Source organism: Mixophyes fleayi, chromosome 11, assembly GCF_038048845.1.
Source record: "Mixophyes fleayi isolate aMixFle1 chromosome 11, aMixFle1.hap1, whole genome shotgun sequence".
NCBI lineage: Eukaryota > Metazoa > Chordata > Amphibia > Anura > Limnodynastidae > Mixophyes > Mixophyes fleayi.
The window spans coordinates 2839279-2863413 of record NC_134412.1 but is presented as its reverse complement, the minus strand read 5'-3'; the positions used below and the strand labels follow the sequence as shown (position 1 = coordinate 2863413).

Below are 24135 nucleotides of genomic sequence, written 5' to 3'. Positions count from 1 at the left end.
CGTGAATGAGACTCACACTCAGTCGCTCGTGTTCCAGTTCCGTGGAGCGTTCCAGAAGGTGCTGCTCTACCTCCCCGCACCTCTTCTTATACTGCAGAACCTGCAAGAGGGACTGGGTTTATATCTAGCAGTATCCGATCTCAGCATAATGGCTGCTTCTCTCATTACACTGACATTCAGGGTATATCCGACATGTTATTATTATTTATAAGAGACTACAAAGGGTCTGCAGACATCCCACCATCTCTCTCACAATCCATGCACATAAATAGACGTCATCGTACTCTGCGTCTATGGTCACTTCCTCATCACCGTCAGTGTCTACACATCCAGGCTGAGGGGGCGGCAGTACATCATTGGACCACAGGGTAATTTCAGTAATGGTTATTATACTGCATATAGTTGAAGTAGACATTGGAGGACTGGAGTCAGGGACTGGGAAGTAATACATTGTACAGTCCCTAGTTCCTGTAGTGTTTTACATCTCCCTGGGGGAGAGCGTTTTATACAGCGCATGGCGCCCTCTCATGGACGCTGTGAGATATACAGGAAGCCGGCCCTGGAGCAAGCATTGTGCAATCTGACAGCGTGACATGGAAGACGTGTAAGATCCCACCATGCTCAGTCCGGGGCCGGCTACAGCTGTGTGGGATGGAGGAAGAGCGAGCGGAATGCATACAGATGTGCTGAATACAACGCTCTCTGGGTGAGCGGGAGTCATACTGTGCGGAGCATTATGTAGTAAAGCAAAAAAATGACACTAGAGAACCAGTTACATATTTACAATGCAACATTTTCATTAATTGTGCAAAAAAAATAAACAATCCACTTATGTAATTTTAAGTAAATGTCCCCACTGTGTGAACCCCCCATGTCTCCATCTCCCTCCACGCACACACCTTAGCTTGTAGTTTCTGCACCAGCTGGGCTTGGCGCTGCTGTCCCTCCTGGTAGGCCTGCAGCTTGCGCTTGTAGGCAGCCTGCTCTTCTTCCAGCCGACGCCTGAGCTCCACATTCTGCTGCGCCAGGCTCCGTGTCTCCAGGGAATCTCTCTCTCGCTCACCGGTCTCCAGACGCAGGGTCTGTTCAAGCTACAAGAACACGAGATGGTCAGTTATCTAGTATATACCGACTGTACCATGATACAGGGCAGAGACACCTGGGCTACACCGCCGGCTGATCGCTGACACAGTGACAGATCAGGATTGACGGTCATCGTTTATCAAACCATAAACACAGATACAATCACTCAGTAGTTGCTCAGCTATGAATTGAGCTTGCAGCAGCAGTATACCCACCTCACTCCGCTCACTCCAACCTATAGCATTGGGCGCAGGTCTTCCAGGCTCCTCCCACAACCAGCGGAGGGGCTGGGCCAACTTGCACAATAACAGAGAGGGGCGGCGTCAGCTGACAGAAATATGGAACCCAACACACGTACAACACGTGGTACAACACCAGCCCTCCCCCCCACAGTAACATGTTCTGCCCAGTACACGTCACACGTGTCATTACAAGGTACGCACATCCGCGTTGGTGACAGAATCCAGCCCCCTCTGACGCAGACAGTCCTCAAGCTGTAGCAGACAGAGAGATTGTGAAGGAAACAGAAGAGGGGAACAGATCACCCCAATACCAGGTGACCCCAAAGTGCAGCACAATAACATGTCAAATTAATCACCAGCCATTAACTGCCAAGTGGAGGCACAGACCTTAAACAGTTAATAATACAGTAGCCCAGCCGCCCCCCACCACCCTAATGGACTAAAGTGGTCAGCCCCCCCCCAATGAGCTCTCAGCAGTGAGCCAACCCCCACCACCCTAATGCACTCCAGTGGTCAGCCCCCCCCCTCCCCCCAATAACCCCTAGCAGTCAGCCACCCCACCACCCTCATGAGCCCCCAGCAGTCAGCCCCCCCCCCAAATGAGCCCCCACTGCGCTCAGAGTCCCTATCCAAATCTGAGAATCTTAATAGCAGAAGAAGTGAGAACAGGCTGGAGAGAGGAGCCATATTCCTGCACCGTGCACACTATATGGGATACAACAGAGACACTGAGTACTCAGGGCAGCCGGGCTGTGAGGGGTTAATGGCACAATACACCGGCGCACACTGAACAGACAGTCGCTTCTGCAGCAAAGCAGCTTATTGAGAGGAAACTGCGGGATGTTTCCATGGCAGCCTCTTCTCTCCGGCCTGTTCCAGTACCTCAACCATCTCTGCCTGCGCCTACTTGCCCGAACCACTCTCCTCCTCACATAGGCCCCAGCATCCTCCTCACGGACAGACGGCAGCTCTGCCTCGTCCTCCATCACTACGAGAGCTTAGGAGAGACAGAGCGAGAGCAGGACCGTGGTAATGTGCACACCCCTCCTCTGTGTGTAACAGCAGGATCCGGAGTCAGGAGTGGGGTACGCGGAGGAGGGGTACGCGGAGGAGGGGTTCATGGGGGTGGGGTACGTGGAGGAGTGGTACGCGGAGGAGGGGTTCATGGGGGTGGGGTACGTGGAGGAGGGGTACGCGGAGGAGGGGTTCATGGGGGTGGGGTACGCGGAGGAGGGGTTCATGGGGGTGGGGTACGTGGAGAAGTAATATGCTGAGGAGGGGTACGTGGGCACTTTCTCTGGGTTCCTGCAGACGTCTCTCTACACACCGCTAGCTCCAGCGCGGGAATCTGTTTCATTCAAACTTCTGCTCACTAGCAGGCACTACAGATCCCCCCCTTAAAGTGTACAGGTACTTTCCTCTAAATAAACAAATTACTATGTAGTTGCCCTAACCAATAACAGTACACAGAATATATAAATACATAAGCAGAATGAGACAAGTAACTGATAGCACATCACCAGGAAAACACAGAGAATATACAGAGCAGCATGAAGAGGGCATCAGGGGGAGACGGGTCAGTGCAGAATGTGGTGCACTGTACAGTAGGCTGTGTGCTGCGGTGTAATGAGAGAGCTTTGTTTAGGTTGTCAGCTTGCCAGGATCAACGCATCCTGACACCTGGGGTACGGGATCTAAGGCACCCCGACACCTGGGGTACGGGAACAACGGCACCCCGACATCTGGGGCCTGGGAACCACAGCACCCCGACACCTGGAATACGGGAAGAACGGCACCCCGACAACCTTGGTTTAAATAAAAGAACTACTTCATGGTGTCATGACTGAATATACTTTATACACCAGCAGCGTCCTGGGGCATAGCCGGATTAAGGAAGGGGGGAGGGGCACGTGCCCCGGGCCCCCCTCTCTCCGAGGGCCCCGCCGCCGCCGCGCTCCTAACCTCTGATTTATTTTTTTCGGGGCTCCCTTCGTTGGTGGGGAGAGCAGGATAGTAAAAGAAAGAAAAAAAAAAACAAAAAAAAAGATATACTGACCTCACCGCGGCGCCGGCGTCCCTCCTCCTCCTCCTCCCCCCTCCTCCCTGCACTCTTAACACTGAATGATAGGCGTGACGTCATCAAGGCACGCCTGTCCTTCAGTGAGGAGCAGCGCGCAGAGGACCAGGAAAGACACAAGAAGACAGAAGAGAAGAAAGAAGCTAAATGAAAGGTAAGTAAAAAAAAAAAAAAAGGGGAGAAGAGAGGCACAGTATGGAGGAACAAGGGGGAGAAGAGAGGCACAGTATGGAGGAACAAGGGGGAGTAGAGAGGCACAGTATGGAGGAACAAGGGGGAGAAGAGAGGCACAGTATGGAGGAACAAGGGGGAGAAGAGAGGCACAGTATGGAGGAACAAGGGGGAGTAGAGAGGCACAGTATGGAGGAACAAGGGGGAGAAGAGAGGCACAGTATGGAAAAAAGGGGGAGAAAAACATCATGAGGAAAAAGGGGGAGAAGAGAGGCGCAGTAAGGAAAAAAGGGGGAGAAGAGAGGCGCAGTAAGGAAAAAAGGGGGAGAAGAGAGGCGCAGTAAGGAAAAAAGGGGGAGAAGAGAGGCACAGTAAGGAAAAAAGGGGGAGAAGAGAGGCACAGTAAGGAAAAAAGGGGGAGAAGAGAGGCACAGTAAGGAAAAAAGGGGGAGAAGAGAGGCACAGTAAGGAAAAAAGGGGGAGAAGAGAGGCACAGTAAGGAAAAAAGGGCGAGAAGAGAGGCGCAGTAAGGAAAAAAGGGCGAGAAGAGAGGCGCAGTAAGGAAAAAAGGGAGAGAAGAGAGGCACAGTATGGAGGAACAAGGGGGAGAAGAGAGGCACAGTATGGAAAAAAGGGGGAGAAAAACATCATGAGGAAAAAGGGGGAGAAGAGAGGCGCAGTAAGGAAAAAAGGGGGAGAAGAGAGGCGCAGTAAGGAAAAAAGGGGGAGAAGAGAGGCGCAGTAAGGAAAAAAGGGGGAGAAGAGAGGCACAGTAAGGAAAAAAGGGGGAGAAGAGAGGCACAGTAAGGAAAAAAGGGGGAGAAGAGAGGCACAGTAAGGAAAAAAGGGGGAGAAGAGAGGCACAGTAAGGAAAAAAGGGCGAGAAGAGAGGCGCAGTAAGGAAAAAAGGGCGAGAAGAGAGGCACAGTAAGGAAAAAAGGGGGAGAAAAACATCATGAGGAAAAAGGGGGGGGGAGAGAGGCACAATAGTGGGGACAATTAATTTAAGATGGGGTGGTTTGGGCGCTACTGAATGTGGGGGTGAGTTTGGGAAGAATGAGGTCCCTTTATTAAATGTGCCTATGAATTATTTAATGGTAGTGACGGTTGCGAGAAATAGGTATATTTCTGAAATGTAAATACTATTAATTTATTGCTGGGGCTGTTTGTAGGGAGGGAAATAGATTTATTTATTAAATGTGAATACTATTATTTTAATGTTGGGGCTGGAGGAAGGCCTAATCATTAATCATGGGTGGTACTGATTTATTCACCTCTAATCTAGCTGTTCATTGAGCTTCAGAGTTACTGTGATTTCTGTTAACTGTACTGTGCTGTCTTACCCTGTATCGTATTTCTGTCTGTCCCTGTACGGCGCTACGGATACCTAGTGGCGCCCTATAAATAAAAATTAATAATAATAATAATGCTGGGGGTGGCTGTAATTTTCTAAATGTACCCATTTTTTTTTTTTCAAATAGGGCCCCTAACATTCCAGGATCCAGACAAGCAGCAACTAAAGAAACCTGCAGCACAGGTGGAGAAAGTGAGAAGAACAGGTAGGAGAGAGCAGTAAAGTCTGTGAAATATTGTTATTCTAGTGGGACAATCCCAATTTTTGGTGACTGTTCAATGGTGTACACAACAATGCAGGTTTTTTGTCTGTAGGAGAGTGGCCTGGCCATGCCCAATGATGCATTATCAATGGTATTTTAATTTGCGGTATCATTGCTAGTTTTAGCGTGCGGTATCATTGCTAGTTTTAGTGTACGTTATCAATGGTATTTTTAATGTGTGATATCATTGCTAGTTTTAATGTGTGGTGTCAATACCCATTTTAATGTGGTGTTTTGATGATTGTTTTAATGTACAGTATTTTAGTTTGTGGAAGCAATGATTTATCTTATGCAGACAACCTAAGCGAGCCCTCTGGGAGAGCTGTAAGTGTCATACTGTAGGCTGTAGGTGATGTAATGCAGGATGTGTCACTATGCCCTTAATTTTAGATCTTAGGGGCCCCCCTGTCTTAAGTGCCCCGGGCCCCCCGAAGCCTTAATCCAGCTCTGTCCTGGGGGAGCACATTTCTGTACACAGGGGGGGTGCATACATTGAGAGGGGTGGGATGTGGGAATTTCCTCTGCACAGCACACAGTCAGTGTTTTGGGGGTCCCACGTAATGGGCTCACATCATAGCACTAATCAGGGGTAGGGGGAATCTGATGGTGTGAACCGAGTCTATTTGCCTCCATATTGGTCACTGAAAAATGCATCTTTTTCTCCATATCAGTTTGAAAAGTATCTACTTTATTTGTGCATTATTGTTCACCTATGGCGGAGTTGGACGTATGAACTTTGCTTCATATAGAGGTCGCGTCACACATCTGTCTCTATGAGATGGAGCCTTAAACCTGCGCAGACACCTGACCACTGACCAATCAGGACTGAAGAAACTAGGAGCGGACACTAGTGTGACACCTAAAGCTGACTTGGAGGTAGACAAACCCCGTAACATTGTTGCGGCCTGTGTCTCAGGCTTAGTGGTGCTTTAAGATGCATTACACAGATCATCTGGGGGTCTCTAGGTGACAATGAAGCTCCGCAGCCAGTAATGGGGGCAGACATGCAGAGAACAGGTTGGGATGTCCTTGAAGAATGTCTTTGTCACTCACCAAAAGACACACATTGTGCTGAATACAACAAGTTTACAGTCTCCTAGGTAACGGTCTCCACAGTGACCACCAACCCCGGCCCCCCTGCCAGACACTGCCATAAACTGAATAGTATACAACACTGGGATAGACACTGTAGTGTCTCATACTACAGAGAGTGCAAGCTCTGTGTACCAGGGCTAAAAATCATACATCCTGCCAAAGAAGAACTATGTCATTAATATGAATTGTACTTTTATCTCTACATATTGTTTCCATATTGTAGAGCTATAAGAAAGAGGAGGACAGAGCGTCCACCTCCGCCAGGGACAAAGTGACGCTATCTGAACGGAGAGAGCGTTGAATTCATATGATCACATGACAACCCCCCCAATCGCATTATTAGTGACAAATTATCACAGGTGCAACAACGAAACAAAGAGATAATCACACAAAACACAATACTGCACAGAATATCTACAACTCCGGAACATTTATAGCAAAACACGAATAAAACTTAATGCGCGGATATTAAGAAAAAAACACAATCGTGTGACTGAAATTAAACCTGATTAAACATAAGAGTTACACCTGGTTGGTCATAGAGTTTGGGTCATAATTTAAATGAAATGACAGTGTCTGTGTGGTAAGGAATATAGATTGTAAGCTCCACTCTCCATTACGTGACCCAATGCAGCCACATTAGGGGGGTCCTGGGAGCAGGAACAGTCCCCAAGATAACGTTAGATCTACCCTAGGGTCACCACTGTAATATAGAACAATTCCCTGCACATTCTTAACATCACAGTAACAGCATTGAACCCCTTCATGTTCTGTCAGAGTAACAGCATTTAACCCCTTCATGTTCTGTCAGAGTAACAGCATTTAACCCCTTCATGTTCTGTCAGAGTAACAGCATTTAACCCCTTCATGTTCTGTCAGAGTAATACTCTATCAAAATGAATTAGAAACATTTGTAAAAATTGCTTTTTAGAGTTTAAAGATCCAGCGAAACTGATCACATCCAATAAAGTTTCCACAAGACCACAGTAAAGCTGGAACAAATGACATCAGTCATAACTGATTAGTCGGAGGCTGGGTTACCGGGGTCCCCAGAGATGAGCAGCTATAACTAGTGACGGACATTTACTGCTGGGGGTCTGAGCTGTGGGAAATATCCGGGACAATGAGGATTCCAATCAATGCGTCTTTGAGAGACGGACACTGCGCTGGCAAACACTGAGCAAGTCCAGGCCTGCCCCATGTCACTCACTGCTCACCGCCTGCCCGGGCACGATCCTCTAGACTCACAGTGACAAATGACAGGCAGCGTTGGACAATAAAAAGGTTTAATACATTAAACACAATTAGAGCCGCTCTATTCTACCAGTCACAGGACGTCTGGGGACAATCTCTCAACATGAGGCAAGTTGTGGCCAGAGAGAGCAACCAAGCGGCAGAAAAACACAAACTAGAATTAAGTGCAAATGCAGTTTTTTTTATTCAGTTAAAAATACTGCCTGGATGTAGCACATAAATACTGATAGCTTTATAGTCACACCATGACTTCGGGTTAAGTCAGGACGTGAGCCGACCAGCGCGATGGCACATGGATTTGACAAAGTGTAATCGTGATCAAGCCCCAAATACTCTGACCCAAAACCAGGAAAGACACAAAGTATTTATACTTTTTCTGTAACATATTTTAGGCTGTTACATGAATATATATGGAGGGAGCGAGAGGATTACAGGGCATTGTTACACCACATTCGTACAAAGCCACTGTGCAAGAAAAAACATATTTTAGTACGTTCTGTAAAATTATAAACCGTGGACTAGTGCAACATGTTTCATTAGGAGAAATGCATAGTTTTTAATAGAATAGAATAAAATAGTTCTGTATACAGCCTGTAGGTGTCACTGTTTCCACTGATGTCTGAGAAGAGGTTTAGTCAGCGACTAAAAGCTCAGCACAGATAAGATTATACAAAGTGAAAATATCAAATATAAGACGCTTGTATGTAATTTTGCTCAACACATGAACTGACGATAGTCTGATGACAGAGCGACAAGCAGCACAACTTACCCTCTCACTTATCGCGTTGTATTTAATGGCCAACTCATCTCTCTCTGCGCGGCTCTGCGCCAGGAGGTCTTCCACCCGCGACAACTCTTGTTGCAGGATGCGGTTCTCCTCTTGCAGGGACAGAAGGGATGACATGTCTGCGGGGAGACCTACAAGGAGCAAATCAGAGTATCACCAGTATATATGTATACTACGGTCAGAGGCAGGCATGCAGGGGATTCTGGGTAATCTCAGGACAATTAGGCGTCTAACCAATGTAAACCTTTTAAATAAAAGGGTAACAACTGTTGTGAATTATACACATTATAAAGCTGTTCTCACTACAACAAAGGCACAACTGACCTCACTGTGTGATGCATGATCAATCAAACGTTATTGGGAAAAATGTGAAATAATTTGTATTACTTTACAGCCTGCAGGTGGCGCTGTTCCGCCTGCTGTATGTACAGAGAGATCTAATGGTTTCTATAGGCAGCAACTGCAACACTGCCATCTGCAGGCTGACAGGTGATGGTGCAGTGACTGAATGGGGTTCTCTCAGGGTTCTGTAGTGGATACACAAATGCAGGTCTGGCCAACCTGTTGTGAAACTACAAGCCCCAGCATGGTATGCCTGTAGATAGCCAGCCGATAGCTCTCAAGGTGTTCTGGGACTTGTAGTTTTAAAACACCTGAAGAGCCACAGGTTGACCAGGCCTGAATTTTATTTTGCATTTTGTAAATGAATATTTTGGATCTCAAGTTCAGACAGGTTAAGGTCACGTAGAGGCTTTATTAATTAATGGAGCATGGAGAATGTGCAAATCTGATATCCTGCTTTCCTACACACTGGGTTAATATAAAATCCAAGGTTTACTTATCTCTCATGCACTGCTGAGACAGAGAACGCCATCCAACACTAAACACAAAGATTACTGTAGCTTCCTTCCGTAATATCATTCACGCCAGGTATTATATATATTCCTGCTCAGCAGGGCAATGGACGGATACTAGCTCTGACGTACAGGAACGGGATTTTATCAATCGTCCATACCAGACACCCTAATAACCGGTGAGACCCCTGAGCGCTGTGATGTAACATTGGGACAATGCACAGTGTACCCACCAGGGCCTGGTGGCGGGCTTAGGTTCCTGGTAACAATCTCTCGGATACGCGCCGGCAGCCGGGCAGGGAGGGGGTCCGTGGGGTCTCCACGGAGAGTGAGGGACTTCTCTTCTGCGGAGCCTAGCACCCAGATAGACAGTTCCTGCACAACAAGAAATATAAGTTGTTAGAACAATGATCACTGTAGTAATGATGATGACGGAACAGAGACTGTAGAGAATGCAGAGACCGTAGACTTAGTAATAGTGCTCAAGGTCAAGCAGCAGCTGCAAGAGCCAATAAAGTATTGGCATGCATAAAACGGGCATAGATGCAAGGGAACAAGGTGTAATTTTGTCACTATATAAACTCGTGGATAAGACCACAACTTGAATAGAGAGTACAATTCTGGGCACCACTCTATAAAAAAAAAACATTTTGGAACTAGAAAGGGTTCAGAGAAAAACATCAAAATTAATAAAGGGTACGGAGTCATTACTATGTACAAATACATTAAGCGTCAATACAGAGAACTTTCATGGGAACTTTTTACCCCAAGGACTATGCACAGAACACGTGGTCACCCCCTAAGGTTAGAGGAGAGGAAATTTCACAACCAGCAAAGGAAGGGGTTCTTTACAGTAAGGGCAGTCAAGATATGGAATTCACTGCCAGGGAAGGTTGTGATGGCAGATTTAATAGATATGTTTAAGAAAGAGTTAGACAAATACTTAGCGTGTCCAGGGTTACGACCGCTAATTAAAATGAAGGATAGTAATGGATCCAGGGAGAAATAGGACTGAAATATTGGGTCAGGAGAGGATTTTCCCGTTTGAAACAGATTGGTGGTTGCATTATATGAATTAATTTCAAATATAAAAGGGGGATCGCAGGAGATCCAAATAAGTTGAACTTGATGGACTGGTGTCTTTTTTCAACCTCATTAACTATGTAATGTGGAATGAAGGAATGAAAATCAGGGAGTGATTATCAGCGACGTACAAGATGCCGTCATTGGATTAATCTGCTATAAATGGTGAATGAATTGAATCCCTGCTCTGTGACACTGTACAAATGTACCTGGTGAATGAATGAGATCTTCTCTCTGGAACACTGAATTAATGTTGAATGAATGAGGTTCTCTCTGTGCCACATATTAAAGTACCTGTATTAAGAGAATGACTAGGATCCCCTCTCTGCATCACTGAATGAATCAAAATATCTTTCTTGTAATGTGAATTTATGAATGAAGTTGTGAAACTCCAACACAGATAAAGTGAATGAGAGATACCAGTGGCTTCACCTACACTGTGCTTCTACAGGGATAGTCAGATACCCTGTAATGACCACAGAACACATAACGCAGAGACCAGAACTCAGTATATAGGGAGAGGGGTCTTACAGCGTTTATATCAGACAGACCCTGTAATCTACACCCGGACAGATCACACTGCAGAACTCAGTATATAGGGAGAGGGGTCTCACAGCGTTTATATCAGACAGACCCTGTAATCTACACTCTGACAGATCACACTGCAGAACTCAGTATATAGGGAGAGGGGTCTCACAGCATTTATATCAGACAGACCCTGTAATCTACACCCTGACAGATCACACTGCAGAACTCAGTATATAGGGAGAGGGGTCTCACAGCGTTTATATCAGACAGACCCTGTAATCTACACCCTGACAGATCACACTGCAGAACTCAGTATATAGGGAGAGGGGTCTCACAGCGTTTATATCAGACAGACCCTGTAATCTACACCCGGACAGATCACACTGCAGAACTCAGTATATAGGGAGAGGGGTCTCACAGCATTTATATCAGACAGACCCTGTAATCTACACCCGGACAGATCACACTGCAGAACTCAGTATATAGGGAGAGGGGTCTTACAGCGTTTATATCAGACAGACCCTGTAATCTACACCCGGACAGATCACACTGCAGAACTCAGTATATAGGGAGAGGGGTCTCACAGCATTTATATCAGACAGACCCTGTAATCTACACCCGGACAGATCACACTGCAGAACTCAGTATTTAGGGATAGGGGTCTTACAGCGTTTATATCAGACAGACCCTGTAATCTACACCCTGACAGATCACACTGCAGAACTCAGTATATAGGGAGAGGGGTCTCACAGCATTTATATCAGACAGACCCTGTAATCTACACCCGGACAGATCACACTGCAGAACTCAGTATATAGGGAGAGGGGTCTTACAGCGTTTATATCAGACAGACCCTGTAATCTACACCCGGACAGATCACACTGCAGAACTCAGTATTTAGGGATAGGGGTCTTACAGCGTTTATATCAGACAGACCCTGTAATCTACACCCGGACAGATCACACTGCAGAACTCAGTATATAGGGAGAGGGGTCTCACAGCGTTTATATCAGACAGACCCTGTAATCTACACCCTGACAGATCACACTGCAGAACTCAGTATATAGGGAGAGGGGTCTCACAGCGTTTATATCAGACAGACCCTGTAATCTACACCCTGACAGATCACACTGCAGAACTCAGTATATAGGGAGAGGGGTCTTACAGCGTTTATATCAGACAGACCCTGTAATCTACACCCTGACAGATCACACTGCAGAACTCAGTATATAGGGAGAGGGGTCTCACAGCGTTTATATCAGACAGACCCTGTAATCTACACCCTGACAGATCACACTGCAGAACTCAGTATATAGGGAGAGGGGTCTCACAGCGTTTATATCAGACAGACCCTGTAATCTACACCCTGACAGATCACACTGCAGAACTCAGTATATAGGGAGAGGGGTCTCACAGCGTTTATATCAGACAGACCCTGTAATCTACACCCTGACAGATCACACTGCAGAACTCCGTATTTAGGGAGAGGGGTCTCACAGCGTTTATATCAGACAGACCCTGTAATCTACACCCTGACAGATCACACTGCAGAACTCAGTATATAGGGAGAGGGGTCTCACAGCGTTTATATCAGACAGACCCTGTAATCTACACCCTGACAGATCACACTGCAGAACTCCGTATTTAGGGAGAGGGGTCTTACAGCGTTTATATCAGACAGACCCTGTAATCTACACCCTGACAGATCACACTGCAGAACTCAGTATATAGGGAGAGGGGTCTCACAGCGTTTATATCAGACAGACCCTGTAATCTACACCCTGACAGATCACACTGCAGAACTCCGTATTTAGGGAGAGGGGTCTTACAGCGTTTATATCAGACAGACCCTGTAATCTACACCCTGACAGATCACACTGCAGAACTCAGTATATAGGGAGAGGGGTCTTACAGCGTTTATATCAGACAGACCCTGTAATCTACACCCGGACAGATCACACTGCAGAACTCAGTATATAGGGAGAGGGGTCTCACAGCGTTTATATCAGACAGACCCTGTAATCTACACCCTGACAGATCACACTGCAGAACTCAGTATTTAGGGAGAGGGGTCTCACAGCGTTTATATCAGACAGACCCTGTAATCTACACCCGGACAGATCACACTGCAGAACTCAGTATTTAGGGAGAGGGGTCTCACAGCGTTTATATCAGACAGACCCTGTAATCTACACCCTGACAGATCACACTGCAGAACTCAGTATTTAGGGATAGGGGTCTTACAGCGTTTATATCAGACAGACCCTGTAATCTACACCCTGACAGATCACACTGCAGAACTCAGTATATAGGGAGAGGGGTCTTACAGCGTTTATATCAGACAGACCCTGTAATCTACACCCGGACAGATCACACTGCAGAACTCAGTATATAGGGAGAGGGGTCTCACAGCGTTTATATCAGACAGACCCTGTAATCTACACCCTGACAGATCACACTGCAGAACTCAGTATTTAGGGAGAGGGGTCTCACAGCGTTTATATCAGACAGACCCTGTAATCTACACCCGGACAGATCACACTGCAGAACTCAGTATATAGGGAGAGGGGTCTCACAGCGTTTATATCAGACAGACCCTGTAATCTACACCCTGACAGATCACACTGCAGAACTCAGTATATAGGGAGAGGGGTCTCACAGCATTTATATCAGACAGACCCTGTAATCTACACCCGGACAGATCACACTGCAGAACTCAGTATTTAGGGAGAGGGGTCTCACAGCGTTTATATCAGACAGACCCTGTAATCTACACCCTGACAGATCACACTGCAGAACTCAGTATTTAGGGATAGGGGTCTTACAGCGTTTATATCAGACAGACCCTGTAATCTACACCCTGACAGATCACACTGCAGAACTCAGTATATAGGGAGAGGGGTCTTACAGCGTTTATATCAGACAGACCCTGTAATCTACACCCTGACAGATCACACTGCAGAACTCAGTATATAGGGAGAGGGGTCTTACAGCGTTTATATCAGACAGACCCTGTAATCTACACCCTGACAGATCACACTGCAGAACTCAGTATTTAGGGATAGGGGTCTTACAGCGTTTATATCAGACAGACCCTGTAATCTACACCCTGACAGATCACACTGCAGAACTCAGTATATAGGGAGAGGGGTCTTACAGCGTTTATATCAGACAGACCCTGTAATCTACACCCTGACAGATCACACTGCAGAACTCAGTATATAGGGAGAGGGGTCTTACAGCGTTTATATCAGACAGACCCTGTAATCTACACCCTGACAGATCACACTGCAGAACTCAGTATATAGGGAGAGGGGTCTCACAGCGTTTATATCAGACAGACCCTGTAATCTACACCCTGACAGATCACACTGCAGAACTCAGTATATAGGGAGAGGGGTCTTACAGCGTTTATATCAGACAGACCCTGTAATCTACACCCTGACAGATCACACTGCAGAACTCAGTATATAGGGAGAGGGGTCTCACAGCGTTTATATCAGACAGACCCTGTAATCTACACCCTGACAGATCACACTGCAGAACTCAGTATATAGGGAGAGGGGTCTTACAGCGTTTATATCAGACAGACCCTGTAATCTACACCCGGACAGATCACACTGCAGAACTCAGTATTTAGGGATAGGGGTCTTACAGCGTTTATATCAGACAGACCCTGTAATCTACACCCTGACAGATCACACTGCAGAACTCAGTATATAGGGAGAGGGGTCTTACAGCGTTTATATCAGACAGACCCTGTAATCTACACCCTGACAGATCACACTGCAGAACTCAGTATATAGGGAGAGGGGTCTTACAGCGTTTATATCAGACAGACCCTGTAATCTACACCCTGACAGATCACACTGCAGAACTCAGTATTTAGGGATAGGGGTTGTACAAGCAGGACATGTCATAGGGGTATTCATTCTGGAGTCACAGCCACTAAAAAGTGAAATCCCTAAACCCTGGCCTGTTCACAGCCATCATGGATTAGAACTTGCGCTGCAGATAATTGTACTATTTTAAAACAAAACAGAAAGTAGAAAATAAACAAAAAGAACTGTAAGATGACAACTTATAAAGGGCATATATACATTACAGGATACATTTCCCATCGATCCCAATGCTCAATGTGATGTAACACAGTGGTCCTCTAACTGAAGGCGGCAGCGGAAGCCTGAACCAACCTCTATCACAGCCTCCAATTTCTGCTCAGCGAAGTCCTGGGTCTCCTCCACAGCACTCATCGATGCTAGAGCCCCTACAGAACCTCAGGAGATGGCTGCAGGGAGTCATGGAACCCTAATATCCAGCAGTAAATCCCTATGGTCCCATGAGACGTGTCTGCCAGTCCCCCTCTGATTACACACAACAGAGACGGTGGCTGGCTCTGCACAGAGCTTAGCGTTAAATCTCTTTAGCCCCCACCTCTACCATCCTTCTGACCAGGCTGCAAGTGCTTCTGTGATTGTCAGGAGAGACTCTCCCACTCCCCAGTGTTTCCATTCAGACATTAGATCCTGGCCGGCCCTAGAGCCCGCCACCAGCCTGCATCATCCATGCATTGTCTGCAGCCAGACCCCACTCCGCACTGCCCCCAGTGCTCTGCAAAGTGTATGGAGATAACACATGTGTACGGGTAGGCACTAGGACCTTCTGGCTGATGACTCCCCCCAATAGTTATTGTATCCATGGAAATGCCAAACTTCCAGGACCACATGCACAGCCTATATGTCTCCTGGCATGAATTATGGGGTATTAAAGGGCCAGTAACACACCGGTATCAGGGTGGTCTGTCCTTACCCTTTATATGGCTGGAGAGGGGCTCTAAAGTTCAAGCAGATGCACCTTTCCTGTATTGTGAACATAGACAATGACGCCTCACACACTTCCAGACACAGAATAATACATAGCACACACCACAAAACACTGCAAATCACAACGAGAAGGCACACGGTGCATAGAATTATATTGGATTTATGGGACAGATGACTGTGCATCTAAGCCTGGGTGTACCGTAAAGAAAGGGGGGTCCCCAGTAGCACTTTCAGAGGTGGGGGGAATAAGTAATGTACAATACAATGCATTCTGCAACTATGGGGCAAAAATACCTCCCCATCCAATACATCATATATTATATTATAACAGCAGGTTTACGGGAACATATAACCATTACAAGGACTAGTCTTATATCAGTTGTATAATTAGTGTTACTTTATGTGTTTCTATCACTGGTCCAGTGTATCTCTGCTATAAGTACACAGCATATAACAGGTAGGTGGGAGAAGGGTGCCCTCTGCTAGTGGAACAGAGAATAGCTCACCCCTCCATCTCATGTATGTTGTATGTAGTATATATATCATTATGATGGGATATATATTTTATGTTATGTGGATGTAGTATAGAATGTCAGGGTGTGTGCTATGTGATTTATATTATGGGGATGGGGTATAGGGGGTCAGGGTGTGTGCTATGTGATTTATATTATGGGGATGGGGTAACTGTGTGTTAGGGGGAGTGATATACATATTATGTGATAACTGTGTATTAGGGGTGATATATATATTATGGGGTAACTGTGTTAGGGAGTGATACACATATATTATGGGGTGTCTGTGTGTTGGGAGTGGTGTGTATATATATATATATATATATATATATATATATATATATATATATATATATTATGGAGTAACTGTGTTTTAGGGGGTGATAACTATATTATGGGGATGGGGTACACTGTGTGTTAAGGAGGTGATATACATATTATGGGGTAACTGTGTATTAGGGGGTGATATATATATTTATTATGGGGTAACTGTATGTTAGGGGATGTACATATATATTATTATTAATTTATTATTAATTTTTATCTATAGGGCGCCACTAGGTGTCCGCGGCGCCCTATAAATATATATATATATATATATATATATATATTATGGGGTAACTGTGTGTTAGGGTGTGATAGATATATATATATATATATTATAGGGTAACTGTGTTAGGGGGTGATGTGTGTGTATATATATATATATATATATATATATATATATATATATATATATATATATATATTATGGGGTAACTGTGTGTTAGGGGGTGATATATATATATTATGGGGTAACTGTACATATTATGGGGTAACTGTGTGTTAGGGGGTGATATATATATATATTATGGGGTAACTGTGTTAGGGGGTGATATATATGTATATATATATATTATGGGGTAACTGTGTGTTAGGGGGCGATATATATATATTATGGGGTAACTGTACATATTATGGGGCACACAGGGATCCGGGCGGACTCTCTCACCTTCCCTGGCCAGCTCCTCTCTCTCCATCCCGGTCTCCGGAGCTCTCCCTCCTCGGCCCCGCAGACCTCCCGCTAGCCGCCCCGCAGCTGTGACTGGGACAGTCCGGGGATCAGCATCAGGCCTAGTCCTCCCGCCCAGCTACACCCGCAGGGGGCGGAGGGACGGGTCACCCGGAGCTGGGGTCAGACACTAACGGTATCCGAGGGGCTCAGTACAGACAGTCCTATCACTGGTCACACATAATGCCGGGACAGCTGTCAGTAGTCCCTACAGTCCAGGAGTAACAGATCTGTCCTGAAAATGTCCCTATTTCTTAATATGGACCAACCCAACCCCACAGCAGCATCTTCTTGTCCTCCCTTTAGATACAGTTATAACCATCTGTTCTTCTGACTGAACTTTATATGTTGATATTTATTATGAAAAATGCAACAAAAAGTTGTGAAGCTCAGTAATCATTGGCATGAGGGCCCTGAGGGCCCCAATCTCCACTCGGTGCTTAGATACCCCGGCTTGGGGGCAAAGTGGCCCAAAAGCCATTTTACAATCTTGGCAACTACGGTTGGGCCACCAGGTCACATATGAACTGGGCCATTTACCCCGGGCCCAGTTGTACAGGTTATTAGACTTCTTATTAATGGAGAAAAATACTATACTCGGTTTAATTTACAGCAATAGTCTTAATGCAAATCTTTATATAGTGCTGGCATTTCTCATAGTATGAACCTACCCTAAGCTTCAACTCCAGATTTCATTTAAACCTAAATCCTGAAAGTGTCAGTGCAGATAGAAAGACAACATTAATATTTATGTTCTGCTCCCTTGAGACAACTTCATACACTCTACTTTTGGGATACAGTTGCAAGGTACATACATACACCTTGTATGATCCACTAATGTTATACTTATCCTGGCTGCATTTTATTTATATTGACGCAGCATTTGTCAGTAGCCGTGCATCCTAACATATTGCACTGGAGAATACAGATGGGTTTGTAAGGGACTCACAACTGTAATTGGTTCAACTAATAGCAGATTTGGACACCTTGCAATAGCTTCATCATCTAACAGAGATTGGTTGGCAGGTGGGGTACATTGTCAGTACTACTAATAATACAGATTATCAGGAGAGCATTTTAACTGGCACAAGTACTACTTAATGTTAAGGGGCATCCTGCCACCTACATGTTCTCTACTCTTTAAGTTATTGGACACATATACTCATAGTCTGTACCTCCACCCTGATATGTGGCATGTGAGACTGTGGCCCAGTGTGCTGACACTTTGAAATGACCCTGACACCGACACAGACTTATTAAAGAGACATAGTAGAACTATAGTTCATTTAAGAAAAACTAAACCTATAATGCGAGTGACATAGCCTAGGCACAAAAAAAATAATTAAATAAGATCTCACAATTATTGCTTTGTTTGTGGCACACAAAATATCTTAACTATAAAGAGTGGCTCCAGTATTTGAAGGCAGTTGTATCGCTGTGCGTGTGGGCATCATATTTCATGTGCATGATCAATACATCATGTTTATCAGATTGTTCTGTGTGTACAAATCATTCAGTGAAAAGATTGTCGCGTGTGTGGTTAGTGATGTCCATTGTATGGGACCCTAGACACCAATCATCCTTGTGTTTTCCTATGAGCAAAATCATAAAGCAGATTAATGGTACAAAACCAGATTAGACCCCATATTCTGGGACCACCCTAACTTGCAACCCAGCACATAGGCCTTGTAGTCTTCACCCCTGAGATTCTATATTACAGCCATTATCAGTGATCAGAGCCCAGCAGAGGTCTGGAGACAGGTTGTAAATACGTCATTGGGTCACACAGGTTATAGGACATGACCCAGATATATTCCCAGGCTCTGACAGGGACCTGGGGGCCCGATTTATTTTACTTCGTACTATACAACCTTTACCAACCCCACGGCCCGTCATTATAATCAATGTATGACTGTAGTCCTCTCCTCCCTATTCTGACACCAATGGATGTCCCAGAGTTAAAATACCTTGTAAGTAAAACGTGATAATATTGAGAACGAGAGAGGGAATATATTAGATAAATCAATATATGACATCACTGAGACCAGATCCTCATGCAGATCATGGAGTTTCCGTGGTCTCTTTTCTGGATCTCATTATCAGCCTCCTGAGTTAGCGGTTTCCTGATGATTATAATATATATTTCCAGACGTGGTTGTTCAGGACCTTAACGCTCAGGTGTGGTGACGTCATATAACAAAGTGCCAGAGTATCCGTACGCTGCATCTGCTTTCCCTATGTCACCATTTGTATTATTTTGGATTGAGAAAGTTTTAAATCAGGCCTGGAAAGTATAATGCAAAGTATATGACCTGTATAATATACAGTACACAGCTACTCCAGCATGTTAATACTAGGCCAGTCATTGACCAATATCACTCTAGAGCACCCAAGTGCTTCCCAGTGTGGTTGTGGGTTTTATCATATATTGTCACATTAAATGATGCTGGCTCTTGTATAACTGTATCATGCTCTGTATCATATTTGGGTACCCTAATAACAGGTATTGTAACTTTCTCCCAAGCACTGGTAACAAGTGTATATACAAACATACATATTCTGTTTGTAAAACAGATTACCCACTTTTTCCCCATCAGTGACGTCCTCACTGTACCTAGAGCCAATGTCATTAACTGGATGCCAGGTCTGTGCATAGGACTGATATTATGTATATGTCAGCAGACTGCTGTATGGAAATAAACAGGTTAGACTTTGTCTACAGCCACTTTTCAGACGTGCAGATACCAGATAGAAGCCTGACAAATAATGTTTGCATCACACACTCACATATTGTCTATGCCTTATACTTGATGTGTGTCTATATAGACAGAGGGGCGCCCATAGATGTGACCATTACTGCAGCACAGAGCGCAAAGGGCCGGAACACTATGGTTTGATTCATTAAGGAAAGGAAGGCAAAAAAAGGAGGTTTTCTCCTGGACTAAAACCATGTTACAATGCAAAGGGTGCAAATTAGTTTATTATTTTGCACATATGTTAAAAACTGGCTGTTTTTTCATGTAGCACACAAATACTTAAGCTTTATTCTTACACTGAAATACTATAAATCTGCCATCACATTGTAAATTTACACCCCCCTCCAATGCAACATGGTTTTGGCAATGTGCAAAGTTACTTCTTTTGCTTTACTTTCCTTAATGAATCAGATCCTCGGTGACAAAGTTCTGCCCAGTGTTCCATCCTCTGTAATGCATCATTATTCTGATCATGTCTAACGTGGATGTTTTCCTGCCGCGGTACAAGAACTGGCTGATGGTCAGTTGATGAATATTTATTTATGTGGTGCCTGGATAATAATATCATTTAGAGGAAGAGAACTGGGGACATAAACAAGGACGGAGTCAGGATATTAGGCTGTGAAATTCCCAGTCAGTAAAAGGTGGAAATAAGTGTTGGAAAAAGCAGGAGAACCTGAACATCTATCTCTACATGTGTGATGTTTGCTGAGGAGATGGGGTGACGGATACACTTATCTGACACTGTGACCTGTACACAGGCAGCGTCCACAGTACCATGGTGACCACACCTATCCCAGCCCTCAGCGGAGAAACATTGTGGCTTCATTATACAGGGATAACGCACTCCCGGCTGCACATTATATGGAGATCACAGGAATCTGAGACGACTTCTAAGCTCCATAATAGTTTACAGGAGGGAGCTCGGTATTTCTTGTAATAGACAAGTTGTATAATGAACACTGAAAAAATGACATGAGAACTCAGCGATTATAAGTGATGATTCTAGATCAGATACAGATATTATGTACAGGAGTTTATACACATATTACCATCACTAGTGTAACAGCATGGATGAGATTTATAGAGTGTAGTTATAGCTATTTGTCTCCAGCTAAACATGGACTCTGTTACAATGACATGTACTGGAGGTCTTACTGCAAAGCAGCTCATAGACAGTGACAGCACCAGATGCTCTACAGCAAATGTGTGCAAAATAGCATTGAAACGTATTTGTGAATCTTATATTTGTTGCGATTACGTTATACACAGACAGCATCCTGTTATATACAATGCACCTTATTCCTCCATCCAGCCCAAACCCTCTCCAGTGTCTACCATACAATGCTACTATTCCCTAAGATTGTAAGCCTGCAGGTCAAACCCTTTCTCCTCAAGCTGATTGTAAGGTGTAGCATAGACCTGGAATCCCATCATACGTGGCTCTCAGCTATATAACCTGCCTCCACCTAACCTAAGGTAGATGTTCACAATCCCCATCTTTATATAGGGCCCCCCATCGTATAACCTGCAAGATGCACAATGCTAGGAGTCTCCAGGGAAGGTCTGCACGTAGGAATATCAGATCTGCTAATAATTTCATCTAGACAGAAAGTGTCACACACTTCTGTGCCTGTGTATAGGTGTAATATAACATTAATACAGTTGTAGAACTTCCAGGATCTCAGTAGAATTGGAGATGATGTTATCAGCAGTTTAGTTGCACAGATTTCCTGTCTGTAATACTATGGACAGAGAATGAGCAGATAACTTTCACTCATTTACGCAACACATGAAGCATCATTACCAGACTAACGGTCTGTGGGCAGCTTCTTGTTGTGTTAGTAAATAGAGAGCTTTCATCCGCTGCCAGGAGGGATAACCTCTCCCTGTTCCCATGTTGTCCTGGCACAGTATGAAAAGACTCCCAACGACCAGCGCCCCAGACTGTTAGAGTCACAGCCAGTAACAGGACTGGTTTTGGGAACCTGTCTCTTCTCCAGGGGTAACTGGGACTAAGAGGCTCAGCTCTTGGCATGCTGGTGCTTATAGTTCCACAAACAAGAACCCCTGGCTGCTTACATCTGGTCTAGACTATAATAAACCACAGTGTATAATATATACTGCACTGGATGGAAACAGGAGAAATGAGGGTTAATAACACTGGACCTGGTCAGTGACATCCGGGCAGCAGTGTTGGATCACTCACCTGTGTAACAGAAGTTCTCAGGTCTGTCCTAACTCCTCGCTCCACTGCAGCTTCTGTAAATCTGGCCGGGTCACTTGTCATGTAAAAGTGATTGTGATCCCCGCCCCTCACACAATCAATTAAAGATCTATTGTTCTCTGCCCTGGTTACCAGGTACTGCGGCCCAGTGAGGGAACGCTGAGCAGGAGGGGGGTGTAATCCCTGTGGTTAGGGCCTCCCTAGCACTAAGCTTATTAACATGGAGCTGTGTATAGCTGGTAAACACAACCTGAGCACACAAAGTGTTTCGTTGGGGTGGAAGCTGTTGCTTAGGAATAACCAGGTGAATTTAAGGGACTTTGTATTTCCTTCTGAAACCTTTTCACCTGCACGCTGTCTCCATTACACTGAAGATACCATTTGCCAGCCACAGAGTGACTTTGTGTTTAAGGCTATATGAAATGGCTGTATGCACACTGCATGTCGAAAACATTACAGCGGGACACACTGTAACGGAAACATGTTCAGTAATGTAAGGAATGGAGACAAACTGGATCCCAAGAATACAGGTGTACATTGGATCTCTCCGATTTACCATATAGAGGAGGCCTGGCAAACCTGTCGCTCTCCAGGTGCTATGAAACTACAAGTCCCAGAAAACTTATAGTTTCACAAACGCCTGGAGAGCCACAGGTTGATCTGATATAGACTGACACAAGGATTGTATTTTAGGATACAGAAGTGCGCTCCCCATTCATCCAAACTACAACAGGTTATGTCAAACTTACAGTTGATTACTGCACTAATGCAGAAAGACATTTATATGATTTCTGTATAGAAGCCATGTTTGTCAGCTATAAGCTTTATTCATGAATCGTTATGTAATACTTCTACATCCTGACAATCAAGCAAATTTACTTGTACTGCTATCAGCTCTCAGCTTATATAGACTGTTCACATATAATGTAAACTTGTATCTATTTCATCAAATTATTAACTAATCCTCATCTTCTATGTCAAGGTCAAGTACATGACCCATCAGCTCCAGTGATACAGGAACCAAAACACAAGTTTAATAAGGATCAAACCACTCGAAATTACTGAAATAAAACTTTATTTCACTGTAAAATCTCACAAATGTTAGATAGAAAGCACCAAAAATCAGCAACAGAGGAACACACAAATGATTAGTAACGCCCCCAACAATACAAAGTGCCAGAAAGAAGGTGGAGACGATATAAAACTTTCTTCATTGGTTTGGTCTATATAAAAGATAGCTCAGTATTATATGGACCGTTTACATCTCAGGAATGTTAAACTCAGACAAGAGGTGCGGATTCTGCTTTACACCACAAATGGGGTCCTGTCTGCTCCCCCAAATGGTGTCTGTTACATGTCTGAGCTGCTATACTGTAGTCTGATCTACTAATCACATGAACCATCACAGCCACAGAGGAAACCAACGTTCCATAACAAACCTGCTCGTGTGACACAAATCCGACTGTATCTACTTCTCTGTCCAGAAACACAAGCGCTGATCCCATCTGATGCTTCTATAGACAGGACACAAACTGCTATTTCAGGGTCAGACTAAACCATATAAATTAAAGGGCACCTCTTGTCATGTGTGTACTACAGACACGTACACGGAATCCCCAGGGTCATGTCTTGTACATTCAGGGAATACAGTCTACATGGTAAAAAAAAACAACATTCATGTAAATATTCACAGTGAAGCAATTAGTGCTCCAATGTCATCACTGGTATTATAACACCGACATCCGCACCCCCTTCCATGTCTCCAGGTTCACCAACGATATATTATATATTTATTTTACACAAAGTCCACATATATAAAATCACCTAAAATCTTTGGAAATAATGATTCATTGCACCAATATATTAAAAGGAAACTCAAAGAACTACATCTAATACTACAATGGAGTGCATGAAAGTGTGTGCAGGGGGGGGGGAGCCTTCGATTTAGACTACAGAAAGGCGGGGAGAAGGCACTT

At 44.7% G+C, this 24135-nt stretch overlaps 2 protein-coding genes across 8 annotated transcripts in view; one reads left to right on the top strand and one right to left on the bottom strand.

Annotated features, from left to right (window-relative positions):
- Positions 1 to 17409, bottom strand: part of CROCC (ciliary rootlet coiled-coil, rootletin) — a 41204-nt gene extending 23795 nt beyond the window's left edge. The window contains exons 1-5 of one of the 4 annotated variants that reach the window (XM_075190769.1): positions 17117 to 17409; positions 9413 to 9554; positions 8308 to 8456; positions 900 to 1091; positions 17 to 100 (exon numbers count right to left, since the gene is read on the bottom strand). In XM_075190769.1, the coding sequence (XP_075046870.1) occupies positions 17 to 100; positions 900 to 1091; positions 8308 to 8442 (411 nt within the window). In that variant the 5' untranslated portion in view covers positions 8443 to 8456; positions 9413 to 9554; positions 17117 to 17409. Of the gene's footprint in view, positions 1 to 16; positions 101 to 899; positions 1092 to 1298; positions 1380 to 1526; positions 1726 to 8307; positions 8457 to 9412; positions 9555 to 14983; positions 15220 to 17116 lie in introns of those variants that run through there. The other 3 variants (XM_075190766.1, XM_075190767.1, XM_075190768.1) reach the window with 3 other exon arrangements.
- LOC142107373 (E3 ubiquitin/ISG15 ligase TRIM25-like) overlaps positions 3453 to 24135 on the top strand; it is a 77578-nt gene continuing 56895 nt past the window's right edge. For 3 of the 4 annotated variants that reach the window (XR_012679953.1, XR_012679954.1, XM_075190775.1), the window contains exons 1-2: positions 3453 to 3556; positions 5055 to 5132. The gene's annotated coding sequence lies outside the window, so the exon portion shown is untranslated. Of the gene's footprint in view, positions 3557 to 5054; positions 5133 to 7215; positions 8126 to 24135 lie in introns of those variants that run through there. The other variant, XR_012679955.1, reaches the window with a different exon arrangement.